At 36.2% G+C, this 18,683-nt stretch overlaps 3 protein-coding genes and 1 long non-coding RNA gene across 8 annotated transcripts in view; 2 read left to right on the forward strand and 2 right to left on the reverse strand.

The window, feature by feature from the left end:
- Positions 1-2,869, reverse strand: part of rln1 (relaxin 1) — a 5,165-nt gene extending 2,296 nt beyond the window's left edge. Inside the window, exons 1-2 of one of the 2 annotated variants that reach the window (XM_034896760.1) lie at positions 2,857-2,869; positions 1-719 (exon numbers count right to left, since the gene is read on the reverse strand). The exon at positions 1-719 is cut by the window's left edge and continues 459 nt beyond it. The gene's annotated coding sequence lies outside the window, so the exon portion shown is untranslated. Of the gene's footprint in view, positions 763-2,856 lie in introns of those variants that run through there. The other variant, XM_034896759.1, reaches the window with a different exon arrangement.
- plgrkt (plasminogen receptor, C-terminal lysine transmembrane protein) lies at positions 1,372-14,780 on the reverse strand. 2 transcript variants are annotated; one of them, XM_034896762.1, is made up of 5 exons: positions 14,591-14,780; positions 14,099-14,198; positions 3,191-3,321; positions 2,507-2,616; positions 1,372-1,892 (listed from the first exon to the last, which is right to left on the reverse strand). In XM_034896762.1, the coding sequence occupies exons 2-5, from the start codon at positions 14,177-14,179 to the stop codon at positions 1,765-1,767; spliced, it is 450 nt and encodes a 149-aa protein (XP_034752653.1). In that variant the 5' UTR covers positions 14,180-14,198; positions 14,591-14,780; the 3' UTR covers positions 1,372-1,764. The 2 variants fall into 2 exon arrangements, with proteins under 2 accessions (XP_034752653.1, XP_034752654.1); XM_034896763.1 differs by lacking the exon at positions 14,591-14,780 and adding an exon at positions 14,439-14,551.
- LOC117959549 overlaps positions 10,101-18,683 on the forward strand; it is a 25,124-nt gene continuing 16,541 nt past the window's right edge. The window contains exon 1 of the long non-coding RNA XR_004659961.1: positions 10,101-10,572. This is a non-coding gene — a long non-coding RNA (uncharacterized LOC117959549). The remainder of the gene's footprint in view (positions 10,573-18,683) is intronic.
- The window catches only part of LOC117959540 (butyrophilin subfamily 3 member A2-like), a 13,358-nt gene continuing 12,601 nt past the window's right edge, over positions 17,927-18,683 (forward strand). For all 3 annotated transcript variants that reach the window (XM_034896747.1, XM_034896748.1, XM_034896749.1), the window contains exon 1: positions 17,927-18,114. The gene's annotated coding sequence lies outside the window, so the exon portion shown is untranslated. The remainder of the gene's footprint in view (positions 18,115-18,683) is intronic.

Raw genomic sequence — 18,683 nt, forward strand, 5'->3', positions numbered from 1 at the left:
CCCCCCCCCACCCCCTTACACACACACACGTCATTTAGATGGATGATAATGACGTACTTGGAGTTATTTTCTTTATTGTAATATTAGGGGGTTATTTTTAAGTGTTAGTGTGCACATTACTCATATACTTGACAATTTTGAGACAAACAATACAAAGGCACGTTATGACGTCTTGTACACTTCACTGGAAATGAATTAAGACTGTGCGTGCCTAAGACTTCTTAACACAGTGTCCATCATTATATAGTGTCCAAGTAATTGGCTATAGAGCTTTATGTCAAACTAGCACCTTGTCACAAAATATGATTGTAGAAGAGAAAGTCTTGGCAATATTTCTTTTTATTGGATTTTCAAATATATCATCCATGATGTCAAACATGAGTTAAATACACAATGCAAAAATATCAGCACCCTTTAATATTTTTCACCCACTGAATATAGCTGTGTTACTAAAATAGAAGTTATAGGCACACCACTGCTAACTATAGCTTTGGTATAAAGCTTGTTAGCACTCAAATCTGACCTTGGCAAATGAACTCTTTCAGAAACAATGACCAAAAGTTTTAGTAATACAGTTTGGAGTAAAAACCATCTTCTGCTGTCAGGACAAATGTCTGCATTGTTGGTTATATTAACATATGGATCACTATGTAGCTGCTTAAATTAGTGTACTAGTTACCGGCCTGCCAGGAAACATGATGTACATCTAATGTAAAAATCTGACACGTCAAAACCGAACGAGACTGTGACCCAAACGACACCTAAAAACCGACTAACGGTCAAGTAGGCATCGATTTGCTAAAACAACAGCCGTACGGCCTTGATAACCTTAGAATTTGTAAGGGTACTGTTACTGTGAATTTGTTTAAAAGTATTTCTGTCCTCTAGTGTTCAAACAAAAAAGCTAGTGGTTAGCTTTAACTAACAATATAATTAACATGCATGAACACAACCTGTTGAGACATACGCCATGTCAAAATTCCATTTTACATACTGGGGCTAAGCTGCTATTTAGCATGTGCTGTGCTCAGACTTAAAAAGTGAAAAAAGAAAGTCAAATCAGACAGCATGCATACTAAAGATGGTCAATTATTGAGTGTGCTGTTGATGCACACTATTTTCCCACAATGTAAAGAGCTAAGTAAATCGAGCTGGGCCAGCTAGTTAAAATAAATTGTGGGTGAAACAGCTCAAATCTCAAAAAGTCTAATATTTTAATACTAAAAATGTTGATGTCTCTTAACTGACAGTCCCCTTCCAAAATTGCAGTTTGATTGACATCATGCATGTTACAGATTAGTATGTACTAACTACATACATACATACATATAGAATTAGTGTGAAGTCTGAATTTAGGACACAGCTGTAGTCTCTGTATATAATAATTTGAGTGAATTACGGTACAATGGTTGAATGTAATTGATGCAAATATTCGTTTTACAGATTTAATCCATGACATACTACAGTACTGGCAGTGTATCACTTACCAATCTAAATGTTTAGTCTGGCCTAAGTATATATATTTGGCTACTGATGCACATGTAAAAACAACACCAGAAAATTAATTCATTTATTAATCATTATTTTATATTTATTAATAATGAAATAATTTCATTCAAGGTCCATGATATAGAATTTGTGCAAACCATAGAGTCGACAATGTCAAAAAACTGTTTTTTGACAGTTTTGTTTTTTTTAAGCAAAAGCAAAATGGGTGAATGCATCGATTGGACGGTTATTATTTTGTCTCAAATAATCAATAGATCATTTCTCCAAGAAGGAGGTAAGGCTGCTTCTAGCGCGGCGGGCTTTCTCTATGCTATCGAAAGTTGGAGTCCCATGAGGCAAGTCCAGACGGTCGTGTTCGGACGTCATGATACTCTCAGCCTCCCCTGAAGGTACAATGGAAAGAAATTAAAATGTGTGGTATTGTGGAAAATGGGTGTCTGTGAAACAAACTATTGTCCTACACATGCAGGAGTTGTGTTCTCTTTTGAAATAAACCTATTCCAGTTCAGGAAAAAATGGAGGGTTAGAGATGAAGTTTAAGATATTTGTATTATAGCTGGTTTAACATATGTACTGGGTGTTGTTGATACCCTCAAAAAAGATGCAAGCATATGAGGTATTAGGTAAGATTAGATTAATTTAATGAAAAACAGTTTGTCACTGAAAATGACTTAAAAAGGGCAGGAGTGTTTGGCTATTTTTCAGGAATACACAGTTGTTTAAATATTACACATGCTAATGCCTGACCAACCATTGAATTGCATGTATATGCATTTTCAATACTGCTGCAGTGCTAAACTTTTGTAATAAAGTCAATTTTGTTTATGGCACTTTTGATAATTGGGATTATCAGTACTTAATAAATGTTGAAGCAAATGTGGCAGAAATATAATTGATTTAAAAAAGATAAAAGGTAACAGATAGGATAACACGTTTTTTTTCTGGACAGCATTAAGCCTTGCTTGTGTGGGGTAACATGAGAACTGCTTGGTCCTACCTCTAATGCGATAAATAAGCGTTCCGTAGGCGCTGTCCATCTGGTAGGCAAATATGTAGCCGAGAGGGACGATGGGAGCCAATAACAACGGTTTCTTTCTTTTAATGGCACTGAAGAAAAATAGAGACAAAAAAAGAACATCATAGTATTTTCCACTGTAATTACATGATAAAAAGAGATAAATAAAAGCACTCAAAAAAGCATACTTCTATTTAGGCGAGACAATTACATTTAATTATAGAAAGTTGAATCAGCGATATGCATTAAAATACCCACAGACTTTGGGAATTTTCCGATCCTTGGAATATAAAAAGGTACAATACGAAACGATAATATCAACTGAGATTCACAACAACAGAGTTACAGCCATTTAAATGTGTCATGTGGTAGTGCACCCTATAGGTGAGATTTTTAGCAAGAATATAGCTGCTACACCGTTAAACTTGATGTGACTGCCGTGTGTAACCCTTACAAAACGTCATACACTGAGCTGCAACAGTAAAGGCTACTAGACTGTGATTCATTTAATCATCAAGACTTACATATACAAGCCGATACAGGTTGTTCTCTCACTGTGCATTATTACTGGCCGGGTGTTTGTATGTGTATGTCAGAAACAAGAGATTATCTCTGTCTGGGTGAATGCAGTGTGGACCTCCATGAGCATTAGAATTCAAAACTCACCCAACAGTGAGTCCAACTGTAACCACTGTAAAGAAAGACCCAAAGTATTTTAAAAACTCTCTGGACCAGGCAACCTGCATTGCCATCTGTCTCTCTCTCATCTGGTTCTGCATCAGGATCTGACGCTCCATCTAAACCCACACACACACACACACACACACACACACACACACACACACACACACACACACACACACACGGGACACAAAGGACGTCATCAAGCTTAAAACCAAATACTGCCTATTGTCTTTCAATGTACAACTATATTGAAACATGAAATATATGATGATCAGAAATAAATTGTTTCAAGTAGACAATTAAAACAAAAATAACTAAATGATATTACAAGATAAATGAAATACTAGAGCCTGATATTAGCTTAGGGCACATATATCGGTGTCTGCATTTATATTGGCCAATAGGAGAAAAAACAAACTCAAATGCCAAAGATATGTTCAAGGAAAATTATGGTTTGTCCACCAGAGAGCACAACTTTATTTTTCAGATGGAAAATGTCCCACTCAGTACATATCTTGCATTGTACATATTAGCTTAGCGCCAAATACTGTTTAAGTGTATGTGTTTATCTGAAAAAGAATATATAATGTATATGTATACCCTGGATATTAAAGCAGTGAGACATAGAAGCATAGGGACAAAGACAGGGTCAAGGAAACGAGAGACAGCCGGCCCTGTCTCAGAAACACTGTCATGCTGATGAACCTCAGTTAAACATCTTTTGTCTGCTGTTTCCTGTTTGACATTCACCCACATATACATCCTCTCTGCGTAACAATTGCTATTGAGCTGACTGAGTGACATTCTCATTTAAAAAGCCTTTTTCTCTTAAAAAAGTCGATGTGTCAAAGATGAGCTTTTATGTCCACTTAAGGACCGTGACATTAACGCAATGATGTCATGGTGGATGACATAAATTACAACATGTCGGAAAAGCAACATTTTGATTTCTGCTCATATTCACGAACAGGTCTGTGTATCTGCGTTAATGGCTAAAGATTAATAATAATAATGATAATGCGTTTATTCAATTTAGCACCTTTCACAGAATGTTCCAAAGTGCTTCATAAGCGTAAAGTTGGTAAAAATAAGTACGTAAAAATAGCATTAAAAAGTATATAATAGAAATAAAAATAAAAGCAACATTTTGATTTCTGCTCATATTCACCAACAGCTGAGTGTGAATGTGTTTGAGTGTATATCTGATGAGCAGGTGGCACCTTTCACGGCAGCCTCGGCCACAGTGTATGAATGTGTATGAATGGTGAATGTTTCCTGTATGATGTAAAAGCGCTTTGAGTAGTCGTTAAGACTAGAAAAGTGCTATATAAATACAGCACATTTACATTCAAAAACAATTAAAAACTTAAAAAACTAAAATAATTACAAGCATGAGACAAAGGCCAGTTTATATCGATAAGTCTTTAGCTTCTTTTTAAAAGCATCAACAGAGACCACAGAAAGTATGCCAATAGGAAGGGTGTTCCACCTTGTTGGAGCCCCCACTTCAAAAATCCCCTTTTGATTTTAGTTGAGCGCGAGGGACAGCCAGTAATCCCATGTCAAAAGACCTAAATAACCTACTGGTTATGTGAGGAAAGAGCAGGTCAGAGATGTACACAGGTCCTGGACAGCGCTAGGCTCTAAATGTCAGAACAAGAACCTTAAAATGAATCCTGATTGTGACAGGAAGCCAATGTAAAGAGGATAGGATGGGAGTGATGGGAGTTCTCCTGCTGGACCTGGTCCACAGCTTTTACCAATGCCATTAAATGGCATTCAAGGTAAAGTGAATGAAACTTACTCACACTTACTCAATACTGATAAACCGATGCACATACACAATATACACTCTCAAATACACTCTCATATACCCATCCATTTATACTACTGTCCCTACTGTCCCATAGAGTTTTCATACTTAAACCAATGTCTATACTGTACATATCAGTTCTATTTCTATACACAGTATTCCTATCATACCTCCTGCTGTTCATTCTACATATGTCTTACTATCATCAGTACCTGTAGTACGTTCACCTGCGGTATATATACGTATTATATACTTCTACTTATACCTAACCGTTGCACATGTTCATTCATATAATGTTCATACAAAAATTTGAACCGGGCTTCATAATGATCAACTCCCAGCATTAACTGTGTTTAACTCTTTAAGCAAGATAAATATTGGCAGTCAACCCTCCCTCAGGGCCTGACAGTAGGCATGAGAAACTGTCTGACAAAAGTAACTAAAGTTTCGACAATAAAAATGGTTTGAATGGTTTAACATATTCTGTATGTAGGTAATAATTTCACTTGCCATCACTATGTAATCATTTCAATTACATTTTTATTATTTATTATCAGTCATCAGCTGATTGTTATACTGTTAATGGGCTCGTTCTATATTGTTTTATATATTGTTTTGATTTAGTTCATTTTCCTCTGCTGCACCCCTGCAGACTTGGGCGGTGCACCCCCAATTTTGTTTACAGTCTGCATGTGGCTCCATGGTAGATTGCCTTTAGATTAGCTTCACTATATTTATTTTATTCGCCTTCTTATGGGTAAAACTGTATTTCGTATTTTTGGATCTTCAGCTTACAGTTACTTGAGTAAATGCAGTATTTTTTTCTTTCATTGTTTTAAATGGTGTTTTTCCTGTTTAATTTGTTGTCAACATGTATTGGTGTTGCAAGCTTCATTTTAGCTTAAATTCACTACATTCTTATTTGTTTTAGCATTCCTTGTGAGACTGGCTATGACAAACTTTGGGGAACTACTGTAACTGTTATCCTGTGTTACTTACTAGATCATAACCGATCCTGGGAACGAATATTGTAAGTACCTATACTATTTACACTTATAGATGTGTTATATGTTGATAGAGAAGGTCATTCAACATGTGCATACGGTTCACAATGGTGAGTGAGAGCTTTAAAATTCTAAATTCTAAAAAACTTCCGTCATGTATTAACCAGCAAAATAATTACTGGTTAATACATGATGGAATCAAGTGGGGTGATTGGCTAATGATAAAAGTAGTAGAGGAGAAGGAAGGCGTTTAATTAGGAAAACAGCTCAGAAGGGTTACGCTTTAATCACCGGGCCGGGACGTCACTGGCAGGTCAAATACAGTAAAAGGCACTTCAATTAATGAAGCACAATCAGCTATTAAATGTATTTAAATGTGTTTTTTAAACATGCTGTTAGACTGATTGTGGAGAGTTTAATCAACATTAGTGAACATCAAACACCATTCAAAATAAAAAATAAAAAATAAATCACAAAAATACAGTGCAGTATGCTGTGTATAGACAGAATGGTATTAGTGCAAATATTTTTTATTTTTTTTATGAAACCGTTTTTTGAGCAGAACTCAACACAACCGCGCCTCCATTGTATGAGACAAACATCGGCTTGGAGGAGATAGAATGCAAACTTCAGTTGAACCAAATGTCTACTGAGCCTAGACAGCTGACTCATCATAGGACAAAATATTTTCTTTTATTCTGAATTTCTTAAAGATGGCTGAAATTCTAATTTTAGCCTGGTCCCTTTTCATTATGGTAAAAATCAGTTACAATCAATCATTTTACTAATCAATCATTTTATTAATTAATCAATTATTTGGTCACATATGGAAGTGAATTAAATATCTTGTCACCGTGGGCTCAGAGTTTTTCTGACATTTTATAGGCCAAATGTTAAATCAATTAATCAACAAAAGAATTGTCAGATAAATCAATATTGCAAAAACATGCATTGAAACAAAACATTTAAGGTGGCAAAGCATTCCTAGCCATTCCCCAGTCATAAGCTGGGAACACAGGTTTACATTCCTGTGCACACTTGAGAAGTTTCTATGTACATTTGCTTTTGTTCATCATGGAACTTTGAAAAACCTTTGAAATCAATTCCTGTCATCATGCTGACTACCCTCACCAGGAAAAAGGAGGCTACAAACATTTTAAGATTGTGTCATACTAAAGAGATAGCCTCTGGGTGGAGTAATGTTTCAAAGAAACAGAAAGAAAAAAGGCTTTTGCGTTCAACAGTGCTTGGTCTCTAATGATCCGGTCAGCTGAGCTAATTTAGTGAACAATAGTGAATTCAAGGATGCCTTATTAAAAAGAGACAAAGTTGAAATAGAAACCAAATGCAGCAGGTGTTCTTAATGAGTCAATTATGTATTATGTTTTGATTAGGTATCTTTCCAAGGACGGCAAGGGGAAACTACACATTATATTATATTCCTCAGGAACGAGAAAGTGTCATGAAGGGTTTCTGGTGACATGGTTGAAGAGACCTCACCTCTCGTAATGTCATCGCTTCTCTCATCTGGGTCGCAAAACAGGAAGTAGAACAGAAATACTGGATGTTTGATTTTAATAATCTATCTGGAAACTACCTACTTCCTGTCAATGATAATCATTGTTTCCCTTTGGTCAATAGCTTGAACGTTAATTTCAAAGAGGGTGCAGAATATTCCGATGGAGATTTTAAAAAGTAGTTAAAAGACATAGAAATTCTTTCAGTGGAAGCTTAATCTGAATATAATCTGTGTAATGTGTTCAAACAAAAGCAACAACTCTCACTGTCTCATGAAAAGCCTGTTTGAAAGACTGCAAAAATGACCTTCCTAGTCAGAAATTTGCTTGTGAATGCAGTGCTGTTTATTATTTTTGTATTATTCCTTTAATCTCTGAAATGTAAAAAAAATAATAATAAAAACATTACAAGAGTCCAATGTGACATCTGTATTGTCTTGTTCCAGAAACTTTCAGTCTACAATGATATATGATGGAAAATAACCATTTACTCTCATTTGAGAAGATGACCACAAAATGATAAGCCTTTATCCCCAAGGACTGCAGATGCTAATTAGTCAAACATCATGTTATTGTTGTAATCTTTAAATGTAAAAAAACTAAACTGTATGCTGACTCTTGTCAGGGCCCTCAACCAACACATCAAACCCCATGAACGAATGCTGGTCTCTGCTTAAATTGGGCCACTGTATATCTATATATTTTATACTATTTGGATGAATTACAAATTAAGCCAAACAGCCAGTCCTAGTCTATTGCTTTAACTGCCACTTTACAACACTTACAGTCACCAACAGCAACAAACGTATCCAAGCCACAGCCACGACATCCACTTCCAATTCACAGATGTGAACACAAAAGCTGCCAACATCCAAATTGCTTAATGTCTGGTACCAATCACACAACTGCCTTGTCAGACAATGTGCGCCTTCTGTTGGCATGAATGGAAACTGGGTAACATTTGAAAGTTTCCACTTCTTTGCGCAAAAATTGCGCAGACGCAATTTTTGAGTTTTGGTATCGATTCTTAAATTATATATAAACATGCTTCTTTTATATATATATGAGAGTTTAGATGCTTATTACGATAGACACATTTTGGTTAACACCGGATAAGAATTGAGGTGTGATACCCAGCAATGTGCCTTAAATGATTGCATGATCGAGCGAGATTTAAAATGCGTCATTCCATTCATAGAAAGCTACAGATTCTTTTTGCAAAGCCAGTGTGCGGCTCCGTAAACCACTCTCTGATCATGTGCCAATCAGAGTTGTTCCCTGCACCGTGCAGCTTAGTTTCTAGACCTAGACAGTCACAGAGGATAGAGTAACGTGAGGACAATTCCACAACAGACAGCCAGTCGGTCATACGTCGGTCACAAGGTTTACCGGTTTACTTGTAAACGCAACATTTTGTCCCGTACGTTTTATTTTCAAACAACAGCAGTTAAAATTGGTTTCTGGTTAAAATCAACAAATAATCGTGATAATTAATCGTGATCTCAATATTGATCAAAATAAACATGATTACCATTTTGGCCACAATCATGCAGCCCTACGTGAGATTATGTGCTCTGTAGCGCCGTTTGCCTGCCGTAAATCATTTTGTGACTTTGAAAGAAAATCAAACCCAAGCAGAGGCAATAATAAAAACTATATAAAAATAGAGCTCTTTTCACTGTTAGTCCCGTTTTCTGTTAAATATCATTGATGATCATCAGATGGAACATTACACACTTTCAGAAACATTTAAAAGTTATATAAGTCATTTAAAGTAACAGCGGCAGAACAAATTTACTTCACACTATTATTATGGTTAAACTTTGCAATTAATCCGCAGTTCACAAGCATTCCTAACCGTGATCCGTACAGATCAACTATGGTCTGTTACACCACTAATAGCAATGTACCTGCGGGACATACAACAACAACAACCACCACCACAACCTACTGACTCACACTAGTTGGCAGTAATGCACCTATAAGCTTGTTTGCCAACCGCCATTTAAACTCAATGAAGTGAAGAAGAGATACAACAACTACAACAAGATGGAGGACACCGTGGTTGGAGCCGTGTTTTTGATGTGTCTCCTGGGCCAATAAAGAACTTCACTGTTGGTCCTTTTGTCCGTGTTTTCTTATATTTTTCTAAGATTGTTCATGGTATTTGCAGTGTGGACACAACAAAATGGGGGATCCTTACAACTTTTCTTAGACCTCTGGTCCAAAAATGCCTGAAGTTTTACCTTTACCTATATGGGTGCTTTCGAAATATACAGCGTGGGGTGGCCTCTATCTCGCCAAGAAAGAGCATGCGCCACATGTAGATAAAAGGAGGATTCAAAAAAAAATCAGGTAAACGTAAATCTAGAGCTGGGCGATATGTAGCAAATCGAATATCACAATATTTTTGACCAAATACAGCAATGTTGATATTGCGGCGATATTGTCAAGTTGACTATTGGTGCTTTCACAAAATATTTACACAATGAGAGTTTAGATAAATAATCATCAGTAATGTGGATATAATGACTAAGTGGATAAAGGCAAATAATAGAACTACTAAAAAAGTCTGGTAAGTTCAGAAAATGACATAATTTTACTGTAATGTGGCCTTTAAAATCAGGAAAAGACGACACTTATTTCATATCACGAGATTACGATATCCAAAATTTAAGACGATATCTAGCTTCATATATCGATGTTGATATATCAATATATTGCCCAGCCCTATATAAAACTATTAACAAAAGTAAAATAAAACACACAATTAAATAAATAGAATAAAACTGGTGAATTTTTTTTTTTTTAAACCAAGTTTCTCACCTTTTGGATGGGAATCATTGCTGCAACATCACTGCAAATAAATCCTGTATTTTTAAATTAGGTAAGGAGAACAGCTAAAAGCCCCGGGTCAAATGATAGACTTCTGCCATGAGGTGCCTTGTATGTCATCTTTCTAGAAGGGCACTCTGAGAGCGCAGACCTCCGCCAATGCATGCACTATCTCATAATGTTCATGCAGTGTGAGTTTTCACACTCAGAACACCTGTTCTGATTATTATAACGGCAAATGAATGCAACACAAATGCTCTATCTTGCAACGTGAACAAAAGTGAAAAATTATGTTGAGTTATGTGCACCATGATTTTGATCCACACCGATATTGAATGGCAAACAAACAAACGCATAAACCAAACCGAAAACATGACCAAAATAGTTCTCTCCTTGGAGCCAGTGTATAGTGGCTAAAAGTGAAGTGCTATGAACTGATCTTAGTTAAATAAATAACTTATTAAAGAATTGTAGCTATATCGCCTTAATTAAAGAGGCAAGCATTAACCAGTTATGGTATGTACTGTATTGATTAAAATGTAAACATGAATCACAGTAAAACTCTTTCACTGTCCGCTACAGGACTTTGTGCACTGCACATTTTGAATAGAGAGCTTGATGAAAACACACAAAGAATTATTATTAGATGAATAAAACCCCTACAAATGATGTATTTAAATTGTAATAAAAAAATACTTGGACATTTAAGACTTATACAAATAACATGGTAACCATATACGTATCTCTGTGTTGTGAGTTTATTTCTCTTACATCTTCTTTTAGTAGGTAGTTTGTGATGATTTGTGTGTATCAGTACTTTAGCCTTCAGGAAATGTCAGTGAATTTCCCACATACGTTCCAGCTCTACTCTCCCCTTGTCACCTTCAAAGTGAACTCATTGTGGCTCATTTCTTTCTTTCACCTTATCTTCACTGCGCTTTCATTAACATCTCTGCTGCTTGTGCATGCTTGGCTTTAATTCTAAAGTGTACTGATCGTCCCTTGTGATGTATGACAGTAGGAGACAAAACGTTATCTATAAAAAAAATTAAGAATATCTTTGGGGCTTTTCCCCCTTTAATAGCAACAGTGGATAGACAGGAAAGGGGGAGAGAGATGGGGGATGACACACCAAAGGGATGTAGGTCGGATTCAAACCCGGGCCACTGCGGGACTCATGAAAAATATTTTCTGTTCAGTGCTTTTTATTTATATATTGTTTATTTTTTTGACAAGGGCTCAAAAAGCAAAAAAATCTATTTTTTGTGTCTGCATTGTCTTTAGAAAGTGAGGCTCACAGTGGGCAAATAACTGTGGAAACAGTGATAGAAAACCTACATAAAGACACACAAACCTTTGTAGGGAGGTCTTACCTCTCTGACCTACCTCACATTCACAAGCCCACTCAAGTTAAGTGACTGAACAAAAAGCACAACCCTATTATTAGAAACCAAGACCCCTCTTAAATATAAAATGAACCAAACGTCATTTTCCCAGTTGTCATTTATACAAACACATCTATGTCCACTATTTTTTAAGTAATGTTGAAGATGGACACTGTGATTCAAACACAAAGCCCAATGACTTAATAGTCCACAAGGGGAAGAGTGGGGAAATGATCAATTAGCTTTGACTAATGTGCCTTAAAAACACTGGCAAGCAATCATGTTTGACATCTTAATGCACGGGGAGGAAACAGCGTTGATCCACATATATTCGGAAATTGCCAGGGTCAATATAATTCATTAAATTTGGCGATTTAAAGATGCAATTTCACCACTGAAGATAAAAAAAGCAGCAAGATGATTTCTGTTACAGACAAGATAGGTTAAATGTTAGGGGTGGGAATCACAGGGTACCTAGGGATACGACTTGATGAAGCACAAAGAAGAATAACCATATATCAATCAATATTATGTCCCACCCCTATTAAATGTATTAATCAAACCCTCATAGGAGCCAAATCGCATATGCTTTCAATTTATTTTAAGCATACAGAAAGATGATGGTAAAATGTCTTGTTAATTTGTATAAAATGTGAATTTTAAACATGAAACAATATGTATTAACTCAATGAATTTAGATCCACTACAGCAATGCATAAACAAGTACCCAATATTTACCTGTGAGTCATCGTCACGACCCAAATGAGGGCGCTCTAAAACTCAATTGCCAAACCCATGCCATCCCTGAATAATAATAGTCATCTTCTACCACATTTACAGCTGGGGGAGCAGGAGAAAATTACGGGGCAGAAAACACAACAACCTTTTGGGTGTATTTGGCTAATGTCATTGTTGTTATGACAGCCACACATCCCACCTGCTGCTCAGCAGCTACAGGCATGAATAAATCACAACAAACCGGCCCCAAAAAAGGAGAAGAAGAAAAACCAATCCTTTGTTCAAATGAAACAATAAAAGTGATAAAACATTTGGTCTCTAAATTGAAATGCTGAGATTCGAGCTGCAGCTTGTATCCCTTGCTTTGACGCTGTGTGATTTAAAAAGAAAGACAGAACGCCAAGACAAAACAGAGAGATAGGATAGATTAATGTGATGGCCAGATTGATGGCCTAGGTCTGTTTTCTGGAAAAACTGCCAAAGTTATGGTCCATGTAGGCTGGTTTATTGGTCCAATTGATGGATTATCCTGGAATATTACTTAGCCTCATGTTTGTTGTGTAGTAATTCCATTAAAACGATATTATCTTAGGTTTCATGTTTGCTGTGTAGGGATACACAATAAATCATTTTTCCAATGTCATTGCGATATCAACTTGCGCAATAAACCCTGCGACAGATTACCAGAGACACAAGGATTTTTTTTGTTAGCTGAAAAGAGTTTCTGTGGAAAACTGCACTTTAAAATGTAACCATTCTTTTTCTTTAATGGTGCCTTTTGTGTTCAGTTCAAGGTTTAATTTGCTCAATCAATGACTGACTGAAATGATTTCCTCTCAGTTTCCACATTAATTTGTTGTATTTAAGCAGAATGCTAAAAGTGGCATGTAATAACATAATCGGATATCATATATTTTGCTCATATGGTGCATTTATTATGTTAAAAAATGTCCATTTTAGGAATATACACAATGTTAAGTCCAGTAAGTACAGATATTCTGATCTTGTGCTTTAGTAGTGTGTTCAAAATTCCCATATTCTTAAATAAAATTACAACATGTCAAATTGCCACCTAGTGAACCTGGGGCTTTTGGGGCCTTGGGTCAGTTTTTTGTTTTGCACAGTGGGTAATCAAGTCTTACTGGCACAACATGTACATGATTGATTGAATGATGATTATTATTATTATTGTGTCATGCATAAACAATGTGCCTAGCCCAAACAGGCTTACAAGACACCATTATTTAGAAAAAGAAACCAGATACATACAATACATTACAAATAATACTAAACAAATAAATCACCCTGACGTTTTTTTTCCAAGCTTTATAAACAAACGTTAGCCCACTGATGAGCATGTACAGTAGAACATTTAGAGTAGGTGCGCTGGCAGACACTTTTGTTCAAAGCAACATGCAAATGAGATGCAATCCAAGCCGGTGGACCAAAGACAAGCCGTAAAGCATCACTCTCACTTGTTCCACCTGCGACAGTCACAGGTAACACATGGTTGCAGCTACATGAGTGAATAGCAAATTACAACTTCTGAACGATGGTGTCTTAACACTAGCTATGTAAGTGAGTGCACCTTCACTCACCTGCAGTCGTGAATTGTGGAGCATGAATTCTTGCTGCTTTTTAAAGTTTGCATCCATGGGTTTAGACAGTAGAAACCCCATGGTGGCGCTCACTGTTGACCTAAAGATGCAGCAACCAGACGTTACAATAAGAACACAAATACTTGTATAGAGTACAACCACCGTTAAACTGTTTACTTGAACATGTTGCACGTTCACTGCACTGTAGCTTTGCTTATTCCACTGTTTCTGTCGAATAACTTAGCGATACCGTCTAATAAATGTTGCTACTGCTAGCTAGCTAGGTACTAGCAATGTAACGTTTACCAACGACTTGGTGCTCTGTGCCTTTTGGGCTCACCTGTTCGATCTGGCTAAGGATATGTGCTAATACTACTAACGTTAACCTCACATGCAGTAGCTTTTCAAGCTTCACCCAATCCGGGTTTTAACCTTGCGTGGTACATTAGCTTAGTTAACTAAAATGACAACTTTAACGTCAACATTACATACCTAGTAACGTAACGCTATACGTTGAAGGCAGTAACGTTATGCTAAATACAATAATGGTACTCGTCACCAAAGAAATACTGATGGATATTCAAGGGCGCATGTCTCAGAAAACAAAACGTACGCACAGCACGAATGTATTGCACAGTTCTAGCACGAGTTCTATGGTCTAGCTACTAACCCTGTAAAGAAACTCCGTACTTCCGGTCAAACTTTCAAATTAAAACAAAAAGCATGTTACACCAATCATATACAACAGGGATCCTTTTCAAATATCTAAACTAATATTTTAGGAGCATTATAATGACAGTTCAACGCCAATATAAGTCATTTTAAACTGACTATAAAGCAAAGGAATATCATGCCAATTTTCCATCAGGGACAAACTGATCTGGGATCAGTTTGACTGATGGACTGTACACTGATCATTCAAAGGAATTCATTCAAACCAATTATTAACACGCTGCTGCTCTAAGTAAGGTCAACAAATGGGTAGGGAAATATACAGTTTACGTAGTCATTTTGTAAATAAGAGGTGTAGTGCTTGTCCCATCCCACAGTCAACATTTCAATAAAATAAGAAATGGCTCCCTCTGTTGGTGTTTGTGGGTCTCAGTCCATAATTGATTATTTGACTATTGCTGTCTTGTTTGCATTTAATATCAAATGTAGCCTATAATCCTATGTCTTAGAATTAGAAGGACTTTCTTAGCATTACATCTGAAAAATGCATAATTCAAAGGCTGGATTACAACCAGCCCCAGGGTTACGTGAAAATTTGACCACAGGGCCAATCAAAAAAGTTTTCCCTCGTTAGAAGGCTTACTTTTATGTAATTGTTGCAGTATGCTCCAGCGCCAAGTACAAAATATAGTAGATGTCTGGTTCAGCCATGATCAGTCAAAGTGAAAATCTCCATGCTGCATTGAACCAAATCCAGCCAATATCGTCTTTCATGAATGCATTACAACAGCGTTGGAGAATCCTGGCCAACTTTCTCCTTCCTTGTCGCCTTATATTCTACCTCCATATAAATGAGTCATGCTGTCAGTCATGTCTTGTTCTAGTTGTAACACAATCATTGCCGTAGGAAAGAAATGCAAACTTTCTTTTTTTACATCCTGGTTACACCCCAACAATAGGCAAAAATTCTGCAGTATATGGAATGTTTGAGCACTACCTCACATTAACTAACTGTGTTTTCCCGAGATCTGTATCTCTCCTGCAAAGGCAGGTCTGTTTTACCTTTGAATTATCTGAGTTAAAAAAGTCCATAAAGACTCCTATTTACCAAGGGGTTTCCAAAATGTTGGAAACGGTGGCAAAAATAAACTCCTTTGTGACAAAATCATAGATAAGATCAGACATGCACCACTATTGTATTTTAACTTATTTATTTATTTATATTTAACCAGGATAGTTAACTTTAACATTGAGATAAGAATCTTTTTTTCAAGTAAGACTTGGTCAAGACAGGCAGCAGTATGAATACAAATACACAGTTGCAGACAGAAAGCACAAAAAGAGATCAAATAAAAACAAGCAAAGAGAACTCACATTTCAAAAGAGAAATAGAAGAGCACTTTCTGCGTGGGAGGACACATACAGTACGGGAGCACATCAATAATTGCCTTGTCCTAGGTGTACCGGTGACAGAGCCTACAGTAGGCCAGACCAGGCCAGTGATGAGTCAAAGCTTTACAATAACAAATCTCAGGTATTCCCATTTTACCAAAAATAAAGTTGTGCATGTGAACTAGTAGCCTACAACAGAGCCAGTAAGTGAACTGATGGAAAGTCCACAAAGGTTTAGTAGGCTACAGTCATACAGTACGGGACAGTGCCAGACACACTGTAGCTGGTGAAATTATTTGATGCATGTCCACCTGTTGTGAATGGGAATTTCACCTGGCTGGTAACTTGCTGATAAAAATGACACTGTATGTTAAACTTCTCTCTCTGATATGTTTTGAATTTCTCACATTCCAATTTCTATCTTTCCCAAATGACCTGTGTTGACTTGTGTGAACATGAATGTCTTTGTTGTTGGCAGCATATTTACATATTATCACTGACTTAAAAAGTCCAGTTTACTTGCTGTTGCCAATTGTGGTAGGAGCCAAGAAGTGGTAGTAATAGTTTCATATTATCACTGATAGAAACTAAGTTGGATACACTTAATCAAGTTCTGTGTCCAATTTTAATTTTTTAAGTTGTACTTTACTTGAGCATTTCCATATTCTACTACTTTATACTTCTAATCCACTATTTCAGAAATATTGTACTCAACACATTTATCTGACTTATATTGCTTTGGAGAATCAATATTTACATACAAAACATATGCCCAAAAGTAATTACAATTTGCTCCACCTCAATCAGATCCACCATCAGTAATAGAAATCCAGTAATATAATATTTAATCAAGTAAACCTGATAGGGGGCATTCTGCTGCATAATGAGTGGGCTTAGGGTTACTTAGTTAAAATTAATACTGTAAGTATTTACATTGTGTTAAAAAATGTAGGCTACTTTTCATGTACATAATGTTACTTTTCATAATACATAATCGAGAATGTTGACTAATACATTGATACTGTTTACTTAAGTAGCTAATCTATGATCTAAATACTTCTTTATACCACTGTTTTACCAAAATAACAAAAATAAATAAAGTAAATGCTAAACTGAGCCCCAAACCACTGACATCAATACTTCTTATTGAACTATAAACAGTTAATCAGTTGAGAGAGAACTTGTGTGAAGGTTTCCCAAAGCAACAGTTTCCTGATTCTTTACCGTATTTACTGGTACTGGTCACGTGACGTCATAGGAACCCCTGAAAGGAAACTAACAGACAGAAACAGAGAGGGAAAAACAGCTACCAGTTACCAGTTTGAATTTTTGAATTTTAATTATAAGCGTATTTATTCTATACCGTCGCATAATGGGCCGTAGCTTACACTTTCTTCTGTTTCTTCTGTACAATTGCACGCGCCGCCGACAAACTCTCTGCCAATGAGGATTGACGTTTCGGGGTGCTGATAGCGTTACAGCTGTTTTATGACTTTTCGGGTTATAACAATATTATTAAGATAAGATTTCCGCTGTTTACTTACAGCAAGCAGACACTAATCAATGCAAACCCGAAATGTTTATCAGTCAATGTGTTCTTACTACTTCCAGTAAGCAGTGGTTTACTAGGCCTACAGAACAGGATACTTCCTTGTCGGTCTCTGTCCAATCTGTCGCAATGTTGTTAACACTTTCCTTTATATTTGGGATGTAATGTTTAGTGTGTTTTTACTTAGTTGTGTGTGTGTGTGTGTGTGTGTGTGTGTGTGTGTGTGTGTGTGTGTGTGTGTGTGTGTGTGTGTGTGTGTGTGTGAGTGTGTGAAGGGATTTTTCCACATGATGAAAAGGACGTCCTTAATACAGCAGCATAATGCAGAGAGACTTCAGATCAGCAGTGGCAGGAAGAGGGAAACACCAGATGACAATACAACTAGCTGTTACATGACCTGCAGGTAAGAGTGGGCTAATAATAATAATAATAATAATAATAATAATAATAATAATAATAATAATGATAATGATGATAATGATGATGATTAATATTATTATTATTATTATTATTACTATATATCTATGTATCATTTGTACATTTATTATATAAATACAAATATTTATTTGTATATAAGGGTTTAAATTTAGCTCTGTAGCCTGAAGACAAATTCAGTTATCTTAATTATAGTAAATATGTTTACCACAGGTTATTGTAATAACTTTAATTGTACCTACTTTGTATTTCACTAAATAAGCACCTGATTTTTTTTCAACTATGTCTATTGTGAACCAAACAGTTGCCAGGGCTTGACAGCTCACACATTCAAAGGCATTCATGTGTCATTTCCATTTCACATGGATTCATATAGATACCTTAGATACTAACTAAATCCTTTCCACTGAAGCATGATTTGCTAACATTTCCAGATAAAATGTGTTTATACATGTTATTGGAGCTATTCATTGTTTTGTTATATTTAATAGTTGTTTGTTTTGCTTGAATCATACATATACATATACACTTGTTTAT

This window comes from Etheostoma cragini, chromosome 16, assembly GCF_013103735.1.
Source record: "Etheostoma cragini isolate CJK2018 chromosome 16, CSU_Ecrag_1.0, whole genome shotgun sequence".
Lineage (NCBI taxonomy): Eukaryota > Metazoa > Chordata > Actinopteri > Perciformes > Percidae > Etheostoma > Etheostoma cragini.

Excerpts from the sequence above, each read along its gene's own strand:
- plgrkt (XM_034896762.1), bottom strand. The coding sequence starts at position 14,179 with ATGGGGTTTCTACTGTCTAAACCCATGGATGCAAACTTTAAAAAGCAG. Across the intron at positions 3,322-14,098 it reads TCCACAATTCACGACTGCAG|ATGGAGCGTCAGATCCTGAT; the intron begins GTGAGTGAAGGT and ends GTGTGGGTTTAG. Across the intron at positions 1,893-2,506 it reads GCTTATTTATCGCATTAGAG|GGGAGGCTGAGAGTATCATG; the intron begins GTAGGACCAAGC and ends TTGTACCTTCAG.